The 18,358-nt window shown below is 42.9% G+C and overlaps 1 protein-coding gene across 1 annotated transcript; it reads right to left on the reverse strand.

Moving 5' to 3' along the window:
- Positions 1–1,601: 1,601 nt before the first annotated feature.
- LOC142992623 (homeobox protein Hox-B9a-like) lies at positions 1,602–10,006 on the reverse strand. The gene is made up of 2 exons (XM_076143110.1): positions 9,394–10,006; positions 1,602–1,837 (listed from the first exon to the last, which is right to left on the reverse strand). Exons 1-2 carry the CDS (start codon positions 10,004–10,006, stop codon positions 1,602–1,604), a joined length of 849 nt encoding a protein of 282 aa, XP_075999225.1.
- Between the last annotated feature and the right edge of the window lie 8,352 nt (positions 10,007–18,358).

The following is an 18,358-nucleotide window of genomic DNA, read 5'->3' on the forward strand; positions in this document are numbered from 1 at the left end:
TTGGACCCTAACAGGATAATATTCCGAGCTATTAAATGTAGAAACTGTTACTTAAGATATTATGCGCGGGGATCAATATGTTAAAGTTAATGTTCTGTTTGGTCTGCAGATATATAAACTTGTAATAGAACCGCCAGGAATGGCCGTTTCAGCGACCCCTCTGAATAGGCATTAAATATGTAAATGTTCTCCTTTAAAAGTCGCAGCGCATCCGGGGGAAACCAGAGCGTTTGATCACGTTTCAGTCCTTCTTCGTCCTTGTTTCCTGACAGGAGAGAGAGAGAAACCCGCCTTGCATAGCAGAAAAAGCGCACGACTGTCGTATAAAAATAGAGCTGATTCTTTCTTCAAATGCAACGCATGAAACCACACTGAAGATGCAGAGAGAAGATGGCAGCTTGGGGGTTTAATTAAACGCTGACTTATATGATAAACGACGCAGAACATTTTTAATTACGCTACATGCGTGCAGTGTGACGTTTCAGCGCCTCGTCGAGTCTGAAATCACCACGTATGTTCCATGGAAAACAACGAGTCCTCTGAAACAAATAGCAGCAAAATGATGTACTGGCTTCAGCCTGTATAGGTCCGCGTGGAAGTGTGTTACTACTAACGTGTTACCGATGCTGTGTTGTGTGTGTGTGTGCAGAAAATGTCTTTGTGTCTCAGCATTTGCACCAGGGACGAACTGGCGAGTCTCCTCTGGATAAACCCTGATTCCCGCAGCCTCGCGTTACAACTGAGGGGTTCGGCCTCAGCTGAGTCGCAGCCGGGACATAAAACATCCGGGAAAGGAGCTGAAGGGAACGAATCCACTGTATCGACAGGAGCCTAATCGGATCCCCCCTCAGTTGCTGAGCCGGGTCAGCACACTATCACACTATCACGCCATCACAACCCCCGCCCACCCACTCCCCCATCTCTCCCCCTCTCTTTCGTCCTCCAACACCTCTACCTCTCATTACTTAGGCCGACACCCCGGGAAACAAACGGCGGCTGACTGCGTGTATCAACACCGATCAGACAGCCTGGAGGAAGTTTTAAAAGAGGACGAGAAGAAGAAGAGGAAGAAGAGGAGGAAGAAGGAGGAGGAGGAGAAGAAGAAGAAGAAGCGTCAGACAAGAGAAAATAAATAATACAGAGAAGAGAATAGTGGCTGATAGAAAGTGAAACATCGCCGCCCTGCTGTCCCTCTGCTCGCATATTAGTTGAGAGAGTTTGCCGTTTCCTTCACTGTCATGACGTCAAACCATGTGGGTAGACGCACAATCAGTTCATCAAGGTAAATAGAATATGATCACTATATAGTATACTGTTATCAAGATGGGAACGGAAGTCCAGGACGGAGGTGTAGTTGTTCAGCATGTAGTCCCCTCTGTTTAGTGACATGTTTGATCAATGGCGGACACCGCGAGGGACTGTAAACAAAAGCTATTGATCAGTTGTGTAGGCAAATTAGAAACGCGCGGCTTGGTGATGTAGATGTGTGTGTGCGTGCTTGTTTTGCTTTTTTGCAGTTCTCGTGAAGGCCGTTGTGTGTTCTGGTATTGTACTTTATGCTCGTCGGGGTCAGGGTCAGGACGCGTGACGTATAAACTCTGCTAATCCTTGGGTTGGTCCTTGCTCTGTTTCTTCATCTTCATCCTCCGGTTCTGGAACCAGATTTTCACCTGGCGCTCGGTCAGGTTGAGGGCGCGCGCCACCTCGTGCCGCCGGTCTCGCGTGAGGTACATGTTGAACAGGAACTCCTTCTCCAGCTCCAGGGTCTGGTACTTGGTGTACGGGCAGCGTTTCTTGCGGGAGGAGCGAGCGTGCAGCCAGTTGGCCGACGGATCATCTGGAGGAAGAAGGAGAGACAAAGCCGTTAGAAAGAACACACACACTCACACACACACACACACACACACGTCGTCTAACAGTCTCTAAATCCGTGGATCCAATACGCGTAAGATTTTCTAGAATATACTTGACTTAATTGACACTTGGGTGAGTAAAGCAGTTTTATGGTGTCAACGGGGGCGCGCGCGCTTGGCACAGGGAGATCCATGGCAGACTTATTTGACACCACGTAGAAGACAGACGGTGTGTGAAGTCCGGAGGACGACGTCAGGGCGAGGGGAGAGGGTTGTGGAGATTCGAAGGGAATTTCGTCCGTTTCTTCCTTGGTTGAGGGATGAAATTATCCACACAATGTTCATCACCAAGTCGGTTAGAGAAAGAAAAGGTGCAAAAGGCTGAAACAGGGCACCAATATTCTGCAGTCATATGTTTCAACAATCGATGTGCATATTTAAACTACAATTTCAGGTTAAAAACATTTCATAAAAAATATTATTTTTGTTAATCCAGAACATTTCTGCCCAAATTGCTACTACTAACCAAAAAAAAAAAAAAGAAAAAAAAAAAAAAGGGGTAATATGATTTTGCATTCCAGTTGCAGTAGACGCTCCTTTACTTTGAACACGTTGCCATAGTGATGAGCCACACGCGGAGAATTTACGACACGGATGGAGTTAGAAGAAAGAAAAACATCCCAAACCTCACACAGAGCGCGTTTGTTTTAATACAAATGTAATAAATAAATAAAAGTCTGTGTCGTTCTCGGGTTTCCATATGAAATATTCAAGACATTCACTTCCGTTTTCAGAAGTGCGAGAGAGATTGAAGAGGAAAGGAAGGAGCAACGCCTGTGAAAGACTAAATCACAACGTTCACAGAATGTCTGAGACAAATATAGACACTCGTCTGTATTTCAGCCACAGTGTCGAATTATTGTGATGATTTCTTTCTCTCTTCTTCCCCCCCTCTCTGTGTGTGTGTATAATTAGCGGAGTCTTTGTTGTTGTAGAAGCATGGTTCTGGTTTAGTGCTAAAAGTGATCTGCTGTTCCCTTCGCAGAGCACTGAAGCATCTCAGCTATGAGGCTGCTCGCAACACGCTGAGATTCTCACAGCAGCAATTCTCTTTGAAGAACAGCTCCTTCGTGGAAAAACACACGTCGCTGCACCACTGAATTTCAAGTTTTGCATCCGTTTAATACATTTTGATTAATCAGGCTCGTCAACTCTTATTCCATTCTGAATAGTAGAAATATAACAAGACACAAACCATTAAAGTCCAGCCAAAAACAGAGAGAGAAATCCTGGGTTCTGGTTCGTTTACTTGTCCAATGTTCACCTCATCCAAATAAAAACGTAAACCAGAATCTCCCATTTTAGGTCAGATCCCAGTCTAACCAGCAGACAAAGACTCTATCATCTACTGTAAGTGGAAGCAGACTGTGTTCAGAGAGACACAGTGATGGAATGCCAGAAGCCATTGTGAACACTTGGAATCTATTCTTTAAAGCTCTGCTCCCTTTTAACCACAGACATTTGGAATATATTACTTAAGTAAGGTGCTAAAATATGGGCACTGGTCAACTCATGCAGCCTGACCGAGACGGAGAAGTTGGCCTCTCTAAGCTGCATCTAAATCTACCTGCACAGCCAGGCAGAGATCAGGTCTGCATGACAAGAAAGAGCTAAAAAAAGAAGAGGTGTCAGGTGAAACATGGAGGATGAGGGATGATTTGTATCATTGTTTAAAGCCAGAGTGTCAGCACCTTCTAACGCAAAGCAGGGAACATCAGCATGTGAGGAACCATACTGACAGTTCCTCTTATGTTGAGGCAATTGACAAAAGTGTACATAACATGCGTGAGGGGACAATGGATGTGGTTAATAATTCCCCGACTTGTAAAGCATCTGACTTTCATAATAAATCATATTTGAATTCCTTCTGTTTTCCCTTACTGTCCCAAAGTGACCAATCACATCAAATGTCATCCATCATCAAACTGTAACTGACCAACCCTTAGCAAAAACCTTAATACCAACGGCCTGCAGGATCTTTTTACACATCAATGGAATATTAGATGCCAAACAAACTCATGTGTTGTGCATCTGTTTGACAGATAGAATGCCTTTAAACACAGCTGAGGCCGGCTCCCTCATGTATTGTAGATGTTAATGGGACTTAATGGGATTTCAGTTTGTAGGATGGATGTTCCGTCTGAAGCAAAGCAGGGCTTAATGGTACGTGAATGGATGAGAAAGTTTCTCGAGATTTAAAACCAAATTACATTTTGTCAACAGATTATTTTGTGATTTGAAAAGTGCATATGTCAAGTTCAAGCTCGAGTCCTTATAAGCCCACAAACAGCCTACAATTAAGTTTAAACTCTGAACATAGTACAAAAAGAATACTGAATACTTATTACACAAACATGTCTTATAGGCGTTGTGGTACATCAGATCTGAATCAATGTGGAGTGAAGCCTGTGTGAAGCTGACGGAGAAGAGCCCCGATGTTCTCCCCACCGTTAGTTAGCAGTCATCACCAGTAAATACGTCCTTAATAACCCCTGGAATCAATTTCCTCCAACTTGGCCAGCATGTATAAGATCGATTTAATCTCAGCACAAAATAATGCCTGGTAAAGTGGAAAGGAGAGGACGGGTGGGGGTGTGCGGTGCTTTTGTCACATGGTAAAGTGGGTGCTTCACATTCCCCGGGTGTATAATCATTTCCAGGACCATTCATTACCCTCAGAGCGCAGCCCCAGCCATGGCTGTCACCCTGGATGATGAACCGGTGGGGATAGTGGTGATGGTGGTGGTGGTGGAGGGGGGGAACATTGGTGGAGTAGACTGTCTGTTTCTCCTTTGGGTGGAGCAAGGAGAGGGGTAGGTAGAGGAGGTGGGAGGGGTCATTGGGGTGGTGGTGGGCTGTTTAGGGCTAACATTTAAGTTTCCTCTCAATGCTTAATCCAGGAAACAAGGTGTAACCGTCCTCACAGGGAACCAAAGGCGTGAGGGCGTGTCAGAGGAAACATGGAGGACGAGGGATGATTTGTATCATTGTTTAAAGCCAGAGTGTCAGCACCTTCTAACGCAAAGCAGGGAACATCAGCATGTGAGGAACCATACTGACAGTTCCTCTTATGTTGAGGCAATTGACAAAAGTGTACATAACATGCGTGAGGGGACAATGGGCTGTAAACTCTGTGTGCCTTATTCTCTATATGATTCCTCCATCTAAATGAAGGAGTCTCTCTGCAGAGCTCAAACATTTTAATGTGGTTAATAATTCCCCGACTTGTTAAGCATCTGACTTTCATAATAAATCATATTTGAATTCCTTCTGTTTTCGTGTCAGAGAGAGAGAGAGAGAGAGAGAGAGAGAGAGAGAGAGAGAGAGAGAGAGAGAGAGGATGGACAGGTACATGGAAGAAAAGAGAGATAAATCCCGTAAAAATGCCTGCTATGGCCTGTGGCACTATGTGTTCAATTGTTAAAGGCTCTGTGTGTGTGTGTGTGTGTGTCCATTGTGATAAATGCTGCTTGCATGGAAACACTGACCAAAACAGTTACAGAGTAATATCACATCCCGTCTCTTTCTGTCTTTCTCTCTCTCCTTGCAATTTCCCCCTAATAGTTCCAGAAATTGACCTCTCCTATGTCCCAAAGGCACGTTATTACATTTCCCGGAGTCGTATTTTATCGCCCCCAACACCCCCACGCGCAACCCCCCCCCCCCATCCCCATCCCCACCAGCACCCCATCCCCATCCCCACCCCCACCCAAACTACACCCCATCTCACCCAGCCAGCAACAGCAACACGCCAATTAATGAGGTTGCTCACCCGGCGTTATAACTTAATAAACTTGGGGGGTAATAACTTTCTCTCTCTGCCCGGCAGCGGCAGCAGCAGCGGCACAAAGAGCGAAGTGTAATCTTGTAGTTTATTCTGGATGGCTGCCCAGCTCCACTAACACAAGAGAATGTGTGGCTGGATGCTGCCTTTAACGGGGATTTGATATTTGGAGAGGTGGACTTCCACTGATGTTATTCACTACAGTGGCCATTTCACTACCTCAGGGAGGGAAAGTCCACTTGAAAGGGCAACTTCAGCTCAGCTCTGCACCAAGATACCTCATATCAATAATTATGACATCATAGGCTCCACACTCAAAATGGAATCCCACATTCAATTCCATTTATATTTTTCTTAGGTATACAACTTCCGGCCAGGATACTTTTTGATTGTACATAAAGGGGAAATAGCTTCATGAATTCCACCATGCTTTTATTTAACACCTTCCTAATTGCTTGATCATCACAGTTCAGGAACTCAAAGCTTTCTAAAGAATCTGACCTTTCCCCTCCTGAATGATACATTGGATACCAGTGGATTTATCTTCTCTTACATAGACACAATATAACTCAACATTCCTGGATTTAACTTTTATGGGACACAGAATATGTGTCCCATATGTATATCCCTTTATGTGTGATGGTTACCTGATATAATCCATACGTGAAGTCAAGAGTATGAATTTACCGCCTTAGCTGAGATAAGATAAGGATGTTTTCACCTCAATCACTTTAATGTTAACCAAAACAGCCACAACGCTCATTTAACAGCATCACTTTTCATATGATATCATAAGAGGTCAGAGAGAACCACTGGACCGTGCTGTCACTTTATGTGGTCTGTCTTAATATCAAGGAAACATCAGACAATTCTGTAAGATCAAATACTCTATCATAAAGAATCATAAAGCTATATTGTGCAGACTTTAGATTCAGAAATATTTGTAGTTTCATGCCTTGTGTTTGAAATGTGCTTGATACTCTGATACTCTAGAGATGACTCCTATTTAACCTCTGCAATCCTTTTCTATCCTGAGGCATCAGGGTAGAGCCCCGGCTGAAGCAGACCAGCACACAGTGCCACTGGAAAGTCCAATAATTTAGACTGAAAGCCACTGGGCTCCATCCAGCCCACTTCTGTGATGGATGAGCCTTTACTGGAATAAGAAGGCACTGTGTTTGTGTATGTGTATGTGTAGAGTGAGAAACAGAGCAATGTACAGCCTGATTCGTATTTCTTCTAAAAAAAAGGTGTCAAAAGTGTCCAATAGTCCGAAACACACATGCTGGCGCACAGCATGTGGTCCCACACTCAGAGGGGATGGATCTACCCTCCCAGCATCTGGACCTGGACTCAGCCTCAAGGTTTAGAGGAGAGAAACAGATCCCATTCCCATGCAGGGCAGGTAAAAGGAAAAATAAAATAAATATCGTTCCAGAAACAGTCAGCAGTTTCTCCGTCCCACCCAAAAATAGTCAAACCCCCTCTGGAAAATCAGGCTGCATGGCTCCCGGTTCAAACTGAGCCAATCCTTCATGACAAATGATGGATTAGATATTATTGTTACTGAGTGATGATAGAAAAACAGAACAAACCAGTGTTGTCCAGGCCAAACACCCCATGGCTTAAATCAGGAGTATTAGGATTTTATGACAGTTGAATACTATTATTATTACACTAAGAGAGAGAGAGAGAGAGAGAGAGAGAGAGAGAATGTGGTTAAGCACCTTTAGGGATTAATTATTACAAAAACAATGCAGTGTCTCACATAGAAATACTTACAACCTCTCAGGCTCACAAGGGGACCTTTAAGGGATGAATAAGGTTGTAAGTAAACCGCGTGTGTCTTGGCAAAACATGGAGGAGAAAGGCAGGGAGGAGTGCGCTCCCTATTCCCCCCCGACCCGCCATTCATCGTCTCGGTTGGGGGAGCAGATTGAAATCCCATCAGGACCGGCGGAGGAGTTTGCAATATCCTATATGCAGATTTATACAACGTCGAGTAAAATTCACCGTCATTTGCAAAAGTTCACGTTTATTCCATGCAGCCGTGCAGATTTAGTCCGCGCTGCAACTCTGAGTTATGGGGCCTTGGGTCTATTGAGAACTAATCTAGTCTCCGCTGCAGCTAAATGATAAACAGCCCGACTCCTTTTATGAGGGCCCGACTCCTTTTTATGATTGTTAGGAGGAGACAGAGCATGTATACACGGCTGACACATGAGGGAGGGGTGTGTGTGTGTGTGCGTGTGTATGTGTGTGTGTGTGTGTGCGTGTGTGAGGAGGGGGGGGGGGGGGGGGGGGCCATCAGGTGATGGACACCGAGTTGTGCATGGGGCAGTCTGACGACAACCCGTAAACATTACACTCATGTCATTGATAGTTACTTGATAGGTTCACAGTGCTACAGAGGGGATATCTGAACATGAATATGCAACACACACTCCACCCAAACTCCCTAATTAGACACCACACACACACACATTCTCCTCCCATAAGATAAATGTTGGAGAGCTGCTGCTAACTGTAGAAGCAACAAACGAGCCACTGTGTGTAGCTGATCTTGCCCGAACGACAAACGGCCTCTCTGAGCGGCGAGTAAACCAGGATAACGCATCAATTATGTCCGCGGTTTATACCCCCCAAAAAAAGATAATCCAGCCTGCCTAGCGTGGCGCCAGGAAAGGCCCGGGCCAGCAAGAAGCTGTGGGCCGTGCAGGGGGGGCAGCATGGCCAAGGGTCGTATTAGCTTGTTGTAGTGGGTGTTTCACGCTCTCTCTCATAGCTGTAAACTGCTGATCACCCGCTTGTTAAACACGGACACGATGAACTCAATGGAGCTCAGAAGCAAACTGCAAACTTTAAATGTGTGAGTGAGAGACAGAAAGCGGGGCAGATAGAGAGAGAGAGACAAAAGGGGGGAGGGAGGGGGGCTCTTTGAAATCTCTATGTGGAACAAAAAAGTAATAAATAATAAAAAACAATACAAAGACTCTATTGCATCATCACTGCAGCACAATGTTATTTTCATATACTTAATATCAATAAAAGGTCTACATACTTCGCTTCCAATACTTTCACATACAGATAAGAAAAATATATAATATCTCCACTTTGATTGTTAGGTTTGTGGACAATTCGGCAGACGTATAGTGTTTCTCTTCCATTCCATGTTGTCCCTATCCTGCACTAACTGTCTTCTATAGTCTTCAACGACTGTCATTACTCTTTGCACGTCTTATATGAGGGCAATATTTAGAATAGTACAACTACTATTGCCGCTTGCAGTGAAGTGTTTACTATCCGTGACGGATGGGCAGAACTACAACAGCTAATCACATAGACGAGCTCCAAAAAAAGCAGAAATGTGCTTTCTGATCATCAATGAACTAAAGTGTGTGTCAGAAACATGGCAGTACAATAAATTTACACGCTATGGTTAATTATTTTTGTTGTTAATATTAATTTGAGGTCTAAAATAAAGATTTAACAAACGTATTGAGCATTAAATGATGAATAATGAAATGAAATTAAAGCAGGGGTGACATCAGTAAAGTTAGAGAGTAGAGTGTGGGGGCAGGATAGGTTTCCGGCTCTTTGTTCTTGTTTTATGGCGGCATTAAAAGCATTTACAATCTCCCTCTCCGCTCTCCCTCTTCTTCTCTTGTGGCGCAATTTCCTGCTTTAATAACTTACTGTGTTCCGGGCCGTCTTTGTCCTCGTTCGCCTCACAAATGTCCTTATTTTCCTCGAACCCGGAGCCCGGGATGGCCGTCGGGTGGTGACTCAGCTCGCGCGGCGCCGTGGACGTCGGCTCCAGGATGTAAGTGGTGGTCTCATGCTGGAGCTGCCTGCCAAGTTTGGGTGCGATCTCCCCTCCGAGGTGTCCGAGCTGCGGCTCCAGCTTGACCTGTCCCACCTGCCCCTGCCCCGCCACAGACTCCGAGCCGCGCGGCGCGCAGTCCAACCAGGAGCGGAGGTACCGTGTGTCCGCGGAGGGCACGTGCTGAGCCGGGATGTACGGGTGGTAAACAGCCGGGAGACCGCTGGCGCCATGATGCGGACTGAACGGGCTCCATGAGGACGAGAAGACGGGGGGCTTGGGCTGGAAGCTGCAGGACGGGTACGACTCGGAGTGAGGATGCTCCGCGTGCGCCGCTCCGCCCGGCTGCCTCCCACCTCCAGCTGCGGCGGAGCTCGAGCCAGGATACTGGACACTGGGAAAGCGAGCCGGGGTCGAGAGTTCATCGCTCTCGTGACTTATGATGGAGTCCACGTAATAGTTGCTCAAAGTTCCAGAAATGGACATTCTCGGACATTATCCGCGAAACGCCGCGAGTTCACAGAATGGAGAACAAGAACCAGGACATTACGCGATTTTTTTCAAGCCTTCTCTTTCCCTCTTTATTATGCTGTTTGCTCGTTCGCTCACTCTCTCGCTTGCTCGCTCGCCCCCTCCCTCCCTCACTCCCTCCCTCCCCCGCTCTCTCTCTCTCTCTCTCTCTCTCTCTCTCTCTCTCTCTCTCTCTCTCTCTCTCTCTCTCTCTCTCTCTCTCTCTGCCCCCCCCCTTTCGCTCTCTCACACAACTATCTCACTACACAGAAACAAAGTGCACTAGCTGTCAGCCTCGCGCTGCGCCCGGGGGTTTGTCGGCTCTGTGAGCGAGGTGCAAACTGATTGGCCGAACTCTTTCCTCGAGCCTGATAAAGCACCAACGGAATGTAAATCAAATCTGTACGCGGGTCTCTCTCTCTCTCTCTCTCTCTCTCTCTCTCTCTCTCTCTCTCTCTCTCTCTCTCTCTCTGTTTCTCTCTCTCTCTCTCTCTCTCTCTCTCTCTCTCTCTCTCTCTCTCTCTCTCTCTCTCTCTGTTTCTCTCTCTCTCTCTCTCTCTCTCTGTCTCTCTCTCTCTCTCTCTCTCTCTCTCCAGAATAAATTGGCCTGTTTATGCAATATGCAAAACACACCGTTCGTCCACTCACACATCAACCGTGGCTGCAGTCAGAAAGAAATATATAAAATGTAAATGATGTCTTCCTCTGGACAACACACTGGAGACGCAGGTTGTGTCCATTTGCAGACAAAGGCTGAGAAATTCTTTTTGGAACTACGTATGCGTGCACAGCATTTTCCAGGATGGAGCTCGTCCGGGACGACATGTTAACACTTCAATCAATCTCAGCATCAAGCATTTAGATTTAAAACACCATTAGTATAAGGGCCAGTAGTCCTACATTTAAGGTAAATCAACAGAGGAGATATTTCAAGATCAAACCCCGCACTTACAGACAAGATTTAGTGTAATTTTCACGCCTTAAATTATTTACAGTGCGTCTGTATCTACATGGAGGATTTTGAAGTGCAGAGCAGCCTGACACTGTTTTATTGGCAGATTAACAGTCGTTTTTGTTAACGAGTGCCATTAAAACGGGTCCTGCGTGGCTATGGCCCTTGTCTTTATGGAGCAAAGTACTACTGAACTAGTTTTTTGGGGTCCATTTAATAACATAATAAAATCCAACATCAGGGCCGCTGCTTTGGTTTTATAGGGTTGATATATGGCATGTGGCGGTGCAAACCATAAACGCGTTGGAGGCTGTTGCAGTCTTTCTTCTGCTCGGATAAGGGAGCTTCTCACTAAGAGGTCAGGTTGCCAGAAGTCAACACAAGTCGGACCGTAGCTCGATGGACGTATACCCCTGGCTGAAGCTGCTACCGAGGCCCTTTGTGACCCTCATATCGCGGGATGATACCCGACTGAGACGGTCTGTGTTAAGGCTACTGGCGGTATGATGTCCCTTCTTTTGTTAAAGGCTTCCTCTCAGCAATGTTTGGCAGTTAACATCCTCTATCCGCATATTAATGAAGAGACATGGTGACCAGAAGTGGACCGGACTGGTTGTGAGTCCAGACGTTTGATTTCCTGTTAGCTCCTATCAGAGTCACTGGGATTACGGCTTTGTATTTCCTTTTTAATGATCTCAGACGCGGAGTCTTGGGGTCTTTGTGGATGTTAGGCTGCTATAGGCCGAGCTATAAATCTGAGCTCTGCCTCTCATACACCTTAAGCCGTTATTTACGGCGATTAAATATGAACTACACATTGCTGATGGGGCTGACGTCGTTATTTACGAGGATGAAAGCATAGCGCAGCTTTCAGGTCTGCTGCGGAGAAATGATGGGTTGACCGAAGATGCAGTGAGCGGCTGGCGCGCCTTCATTTCACCAGCAGGAACCAAACTCCAGCTTAGACAATGTTTCTTCAAAGCAGCCGCGGCTGTGTCCGTGCATGCATGCAGCTTTGGCCTTCAAACTTGAATTCACTGCATTCCTCTGTATTTCCGTCCTGAAGGATCGGCTCCCAGCTCAGCCACACAGTTTCCGCTGAATAAAAATGGCGAGGCTAGTAGCAAATAAAACTCCACAGAGTGAAAGGCTTAAATGCTATAAATAAATACTCAAAGGCATATGACCGGATTCTAGTCTTAGTTTTAGTCACATCAAAATCGCACAATTGCAAACAGTGTTACCAACGTGTTTGAGGGATGCAGCTCAAATATGTTACACCAAACTGTGAAGACACTCACACTGAGGACGTTTTGTAAAAAAAAATGACTAAATAACAGCGTTTCTTGTGTTGACTTTTCGTTGTTTGACAGATATTTAGAGTAAACACCATATCTCTGTTTTTTAGTCACTCCTGCTCTGGATATTTGCAGCTCCTCGGGACCACTCCTCACACCACAGGATGGAAGTTTTTCACTGGGAATTTTAATTATGCGGGCCTCCGCCCTGCGAACCAGCCAGCTCGTTAATTGAAGACACTGGTGCCGGAAAAGTTTGAAGACATTATCTGCTAACCGCGATGAGCAATGTCCCCACTCTCTACTTTATGCACGTTGCTTCACGCCTCCAACAGAGATTATGTGGGTACACACACACACATGCACACACACACACGCACACACACGCATATCCCCTTCGTTAATTCGCATGCAGAGGAATCAGAGCACTGGGTTATGCCTTTCAGCGCGCAGTTTGTATGGGAAAGAATGCTCGGTTCATTCTGGGTGATCATGCATATGAATGAGACATCTGATAGACAGACAGATTATATAACAATGAAAAATAATTAACAGTTGCAAACTTCAAGCTGCGATCTTTTCGATTCGGTTGAAACTGATTTCTTACATGATAAAAGTATAATACACGATATCGATGGTAGATTTTTGTTTTTTACAGAAAAATATATTGCACTTTTTATGCAACATGGGATGTAGTCTCAACAAATCTATATCTTTTTGGTCGTAATGTCCAAAAAATCATGAAAGACAAGCAGTAAATCACAAAACAGACTTTACATTTCAGCTTTGTTTACTGGAAAATTGAGATGCGAATTCATGGTGGGATTTGCTGTGTTTTTGTGAAGTTTAATACATGAATATGAGGGTACATGACATGATACAGCATTTTAAATTAATATCTTTTGTTACCATTATGATATATTACATTATTTTATGGTAACATTTAGTCTCTAAATAATAATTACGTGCAAATCTATTTTATTCATATTGTCTAAAATGTGTTAAACATATCAGACGCAATGTTTCCGGTAGCAGTAGCTCACATTCAAGCTAACAACAAGCAAAACCCTGTTTTGTGCTTTTACCCTCTACATTTCATATTATGATGGCAATGTATGTCCATTTTCACAAAAAACATGTGGTGGAACATATTGTCTTACATTCCTCAACACGAATGACAAGGAGCTGTGTATGTATCAGCAAAGCTCAAAGTAATACACACAACATTATTTGACACAAATGTTAAAGGTGATTTTACTTTACAATCTATAGTACACAATGCACAGCCAGTGAGCACAATAGCCTAAGTGTATTTGATTGATATATGCTGTATATTTTAATAGGAAGCCATGTCTGGGCCGTAGATCACGTACAGCTTCATATTTCTCATTGGAAATGCTTGAAGGTTTTTCCCTGAGCCGCTTTACAGCTCACACAGTAAAGTTTTCAGTGTAAATGAAGTCAGCAGAGAGTTATTAACAGACTGTCCACTGCAGCACGGAAAGTAGAGACGCCTCGTGATTTGAGCCTGGGTCTCACCACGCCATCCAACAGCTACATGCCCTGAGAGACATGGGTTTATTACAGGGAAAAGGGCAGGAGATGGTCCAGATGCCAGCTCTCTCTCTCTCTCTCTCTCTCTCTCTCTCTCTGTGTGTGTGTGTGTGTGTGTGTGTGTGTGTGTGTGTGTGTTTGTGTGTGTGAGCGCAAGTATTTTCTGCCTCCACAACATTCTTGAAAATGAATACATGCTATGGACTTTTATCCTAGCCTATTAGATGACGCAATGGTTGCAGAAAGATCCATGTTTTGCTTACCATCATATAGTTGCTATCATTACTACAAATTCGAATGCTGTCCAATATTTGTGTTTTAAATTATATTTCATGTTAAATGGTAATATAAATATATTTATGTAATGTAAAGACTTGTTTGGTTTGGGTTTAATAAATGCTGGAAGGAGCAATGAGGAAAAATCTGTGAAATTACAACAAAAAATTAAATAAAACACCCATGAACAACAACAACAAAGATGCTGACAATAATAGCAATAATAACAATAATAATAATAATAAAAGCATGCACCTAAGCAATAATAAAAAAGAATCTTAAAAATATCTGTCAAATAATATTATTTAATTCTCTAATTTCAAAGTAATTCTAGTTTAACTTAGCCCATGAGCATCAGACATGTACAGGTGCCACTATGACACATTTCTAAGTAAAACCTCATCATTATTACTCATCAGGCAGCCTGATTTTTGATATGGTTTTGTTAAAGCACACATCTGTGTTCTATCATCATGCCACATCCAGAGTTTTGTAGGGACTAAATGTGTGTGTGTGTGTGTGTGTGTGTGTGTGTGTGTGTGTTTGTGCAATGCATCCAGCTCATCTCATATAATAATTAATGTGATGCATGGTTAAACAGTTCAGTTTGAGCTTGCTTCCTTTTTGCTTGGTGACAATGTAATGTCTGAGAGTGAAGTCTGCCAGTTATATGGATCCATCAGAACCTTTTAGTGCATCTGGATTGAAAAGAGTTTCCATCCTCAGTCATGTCTGCTCTCCCTGCAGTGTTTTCATGGCAAATAAAACACTAGAGCATTAAAGCTGAAGTCTATTTGTAGCTTTGATTGTAAAGAGACATTTAATATCTTGATTTTAAATGTGTACATCCTCATAAAGGCCTGTCTCTATAAGCGAGGAGCAATAAGCAAACCCTAAATGGGACTTGTCCTCAGTTGAAGCAGATGGGGACCTTTCCTGTAAAGGTACAATCTGCGATCTATACATACAAACTATAGAAGGCACTCAAAGGACACGGGGAGCAAATGAATAGTCCTCCAATTATGTCTGTCCCTCAATGATGATAATTAGATTATCAATTAGACCAAGATCAACCCCTCCCCCCACAGACAAAGCAACACACTTTTCATTCTACCATGTCCAGTTCCAAAGATATTGATAAGATGTAACTATTGTTACGCCAAAATCAGGTAGATTGATGGTTCATGTTTTACATAAAAAGTGAGTGCCCATGTCCGGTTTGGTTACAGTAGACGGATTCATTCACGACATACAATACCTTTTGAAGAATGAGGCATACACACTCAATTTTGGCAGTCAATATAGTAAAGTAATACTATGAATAGGAATATAAAAGGATAAAACCTTTGTCTGACTCATCTGGAAATTCTATGTGTAAAATTGCGTGATAACTACACATTGTTTTTGTGTCTCCACCTACACTTTTCTGGGAGAAAGAAAAACAATGTTTGTTCTGTCCACCAAGTTTCGGTGAAATCAGTTTTTTGGGATATCCTGATAACAGACAGACAGACAGACAGACAGACAGACAGACAGACTGACTGACTGACTGACTGACTGACAGAGAGACACAATGTCTTTGGCCTGCATACACAACACACAGTTAACACTTGAGCTGTAACACTGTAAAAATTTCTAACTTTACCAAAGAGATAAGAGGCAAATTATTAGTTTCAGCATAATGAAAAAAATGTCAAATTCACTGATAGAATTATATTTGATTGTCTTAGTTGGAAAAAGACATATACTTATCCACACAAATGCCATTTTTAGATATAAATAACATTTGATACAAAACAAAGATCATGATAAATTAATTACTGCGTTTGTGTTACAGGATTTAAACTGACTATTGGAAAAGGCTCAGTGTGGTGCTCAATCCCCTCTGTTGCTATTTTCACATTCAAGGAGAGTTTGAGAACTGTTTCGTCAAAGAATAACCTTCATATGTAACTAATTTGCAAAGATTTATGTTCACCTGAAGCAGGAACCAGAGCTCTGTTCCTATGGTGCAGTAAAAGAGGAAGCAGACTGGATGAAAGAAACTTGAAACTGGGGTTCACATCTTGTCAGTATTAACATTTTTAATTCAACATGAACTTTACACAAGTTACTTCATTTATTTGAAAAAGAAATGTACTCTTTGCATTGCATTGCAGTGAAAGTATATTTTGCAAAGTACATTAGTTGTTTATAAACACATTTTTTTAAAAACACACTATGGTATTGCACAGGGAGTGATTGAAGAGTCCCTTTGTTTGTATAACCCAAATAAAACCTGGCATCTGTAAATAAACTATGAATATCACACATTGCTGAATATGAAATAGAGGTTTGGTAACCTTAAATGCACATTAATATACTGTATGTAATATTACACACCGCATATCAATTAACATACATTAGGAAAATGTATGAACACATTTATTTATATACACATGATAATGTTCTCCTTTATAGAGAACCATCCAATCCATCCTTTTTTGTGGGGGCTGGATCACTAGAATTCATTTAGTGACAGGTTAGACAGAGTTTCCGACTCTCTCATCATGTGTTTGGATGGTGGAAAATGATGCAAACTCCACATCATGCTGTTCCCCCTGAGGTACGGCCCCCTCCAGTCAGCCACAAAAACATTATTACTCTAACAATTACAACAACAATTGAAACCAGATAAATTAAAAACTCATGTCTCCTAAGAATACAAGCTAAAATGCTTACCAGAATATGCAACTCTGCCTCTCACAATCCGGATGTCCTCTACTCTCTACATCCTGTATTTGATGTTATTTGGAGTCCAGGCGCGCTGGCACCAGAATGCAGCCAGACAGTGAACGGTGGCTGCTTAATGTTCATGGAGTAATAAACAGACTGCACATTAGAAACCTTGTGCCATTGACACCGGAGAGGGGGAGAGAGAGAGATAGAGAGAGAGAGAGAGAGAGAGAGAGAGTGCTTATAGTAGTGTTGGTAGCACATTGGACTATGCATGAAATATGTTTTGTTTGAAAATGACTGTGACCAACATTCATCCTGATAACATTCTATTGCTGCGTGAGTGCACAGGGAGATGCAGGCCAATACCAACTCCTCTTCTCCCACACAGTCAATTTGTGGGCACCAATATTTGTTTCAGAGACTAATCTTAACTCCAAATTTTAAACTCACTCCAGTCTCAAGCCATGATGTACACGCCAAACAAAATGTGGTGTGTTTGCACATGTAAAATGGCTGGTTTACATCCAATAATCCCCCTCTGTCCACTGCATTGAGTCTCTTAATAAGTAGTACTGAAATGTTGGTCTTATGGTGTGGTCTCTACAAGTCTCTCCTGATCATTTTGAGCATTTGGAGTTTGATCAGCCCAAATGACCAAACATGCTCTTAAATGGTCTAAAATGTTAATAATTGTGTTAACATTTCTTTCCTCTCTCTCACCGTTAATAATAATATCAATACTTACATGTCCTTTCATTCATGAATGTTTTCAATTTCAGTGTTACACAGCTGTTAGGTTTGTTTATAATGTGTGGTTCTAATTCTAGGAACAACTAACAGATCTGATCATCAGCTGATGTTCTGAGAGAGCCTGTAGGTTCATATTCTGTAGGCATTTCACAGATATGTACTGTGTATGTTCACCAAAAACCATCAAGTGATTTGTGTAAGTCACTAACACTTAAAACCAGCCAGTGTAGAGATACGAGAACAGCTCAGAAGTTCTCATTTTCTATTGTCTTTGTTAAGATGTTAGCTGCAGCATTTAGAATAATTTGTATCCGTCTAAAATTCTTATTTGCAGATCTGCAAATAGAGCCAAACAGTAAATACTGAGTGCTTGATGCGTGTATATGTACCTTGGCTTGAGTGGTTGGGTTTGTCAGTCTCTTCAATTCTCACATTGCATCATTGCTTTGTGTCTCTGCTCTTTGCGCTCGATGTTATGTCCTACGTTAACACTAATTCACAGTCTGTTTCGATTGGTTTTACAATTTTCCAAATAATTTCTGTATTGATTCACCATAAAGTCAACTTCAAGTACTCATGTAACCTTTTTTTTTGATATGAGTCTTTTTTGGAAACCCAACCGCAATGATGTAATCCATGAAATGTGAATTGGAAAATGAACAAACAAATATTCATCAAAATAACCAGGCAGACACTCAACTGCAACCATTTAACATTTTTATTAGACTGAAAAACAGTGCAGTGCCGCCCTGGGCTACACAACAAAATCGTGAATTAACA

This window comes from Genypterus blacodes, unplaced genomic scaffold (assembly GCF_046128005.1).
Source record: "Genypterus blacodes isolate CSIRO-AG114 ecotype Tasmania unplaced genomic scaffold, CSIRO-AGI_Gbla_v1 ptg000022l_1, whole genome shotgun sequence".
In the NCBI taxonomy this organism is placed as follows: Eukaryota; Metazoa; Chordata; class Actinopteri; order Ophidiiformes; family Ophidiidae; genus Genypterus; species Genypterus blacodes.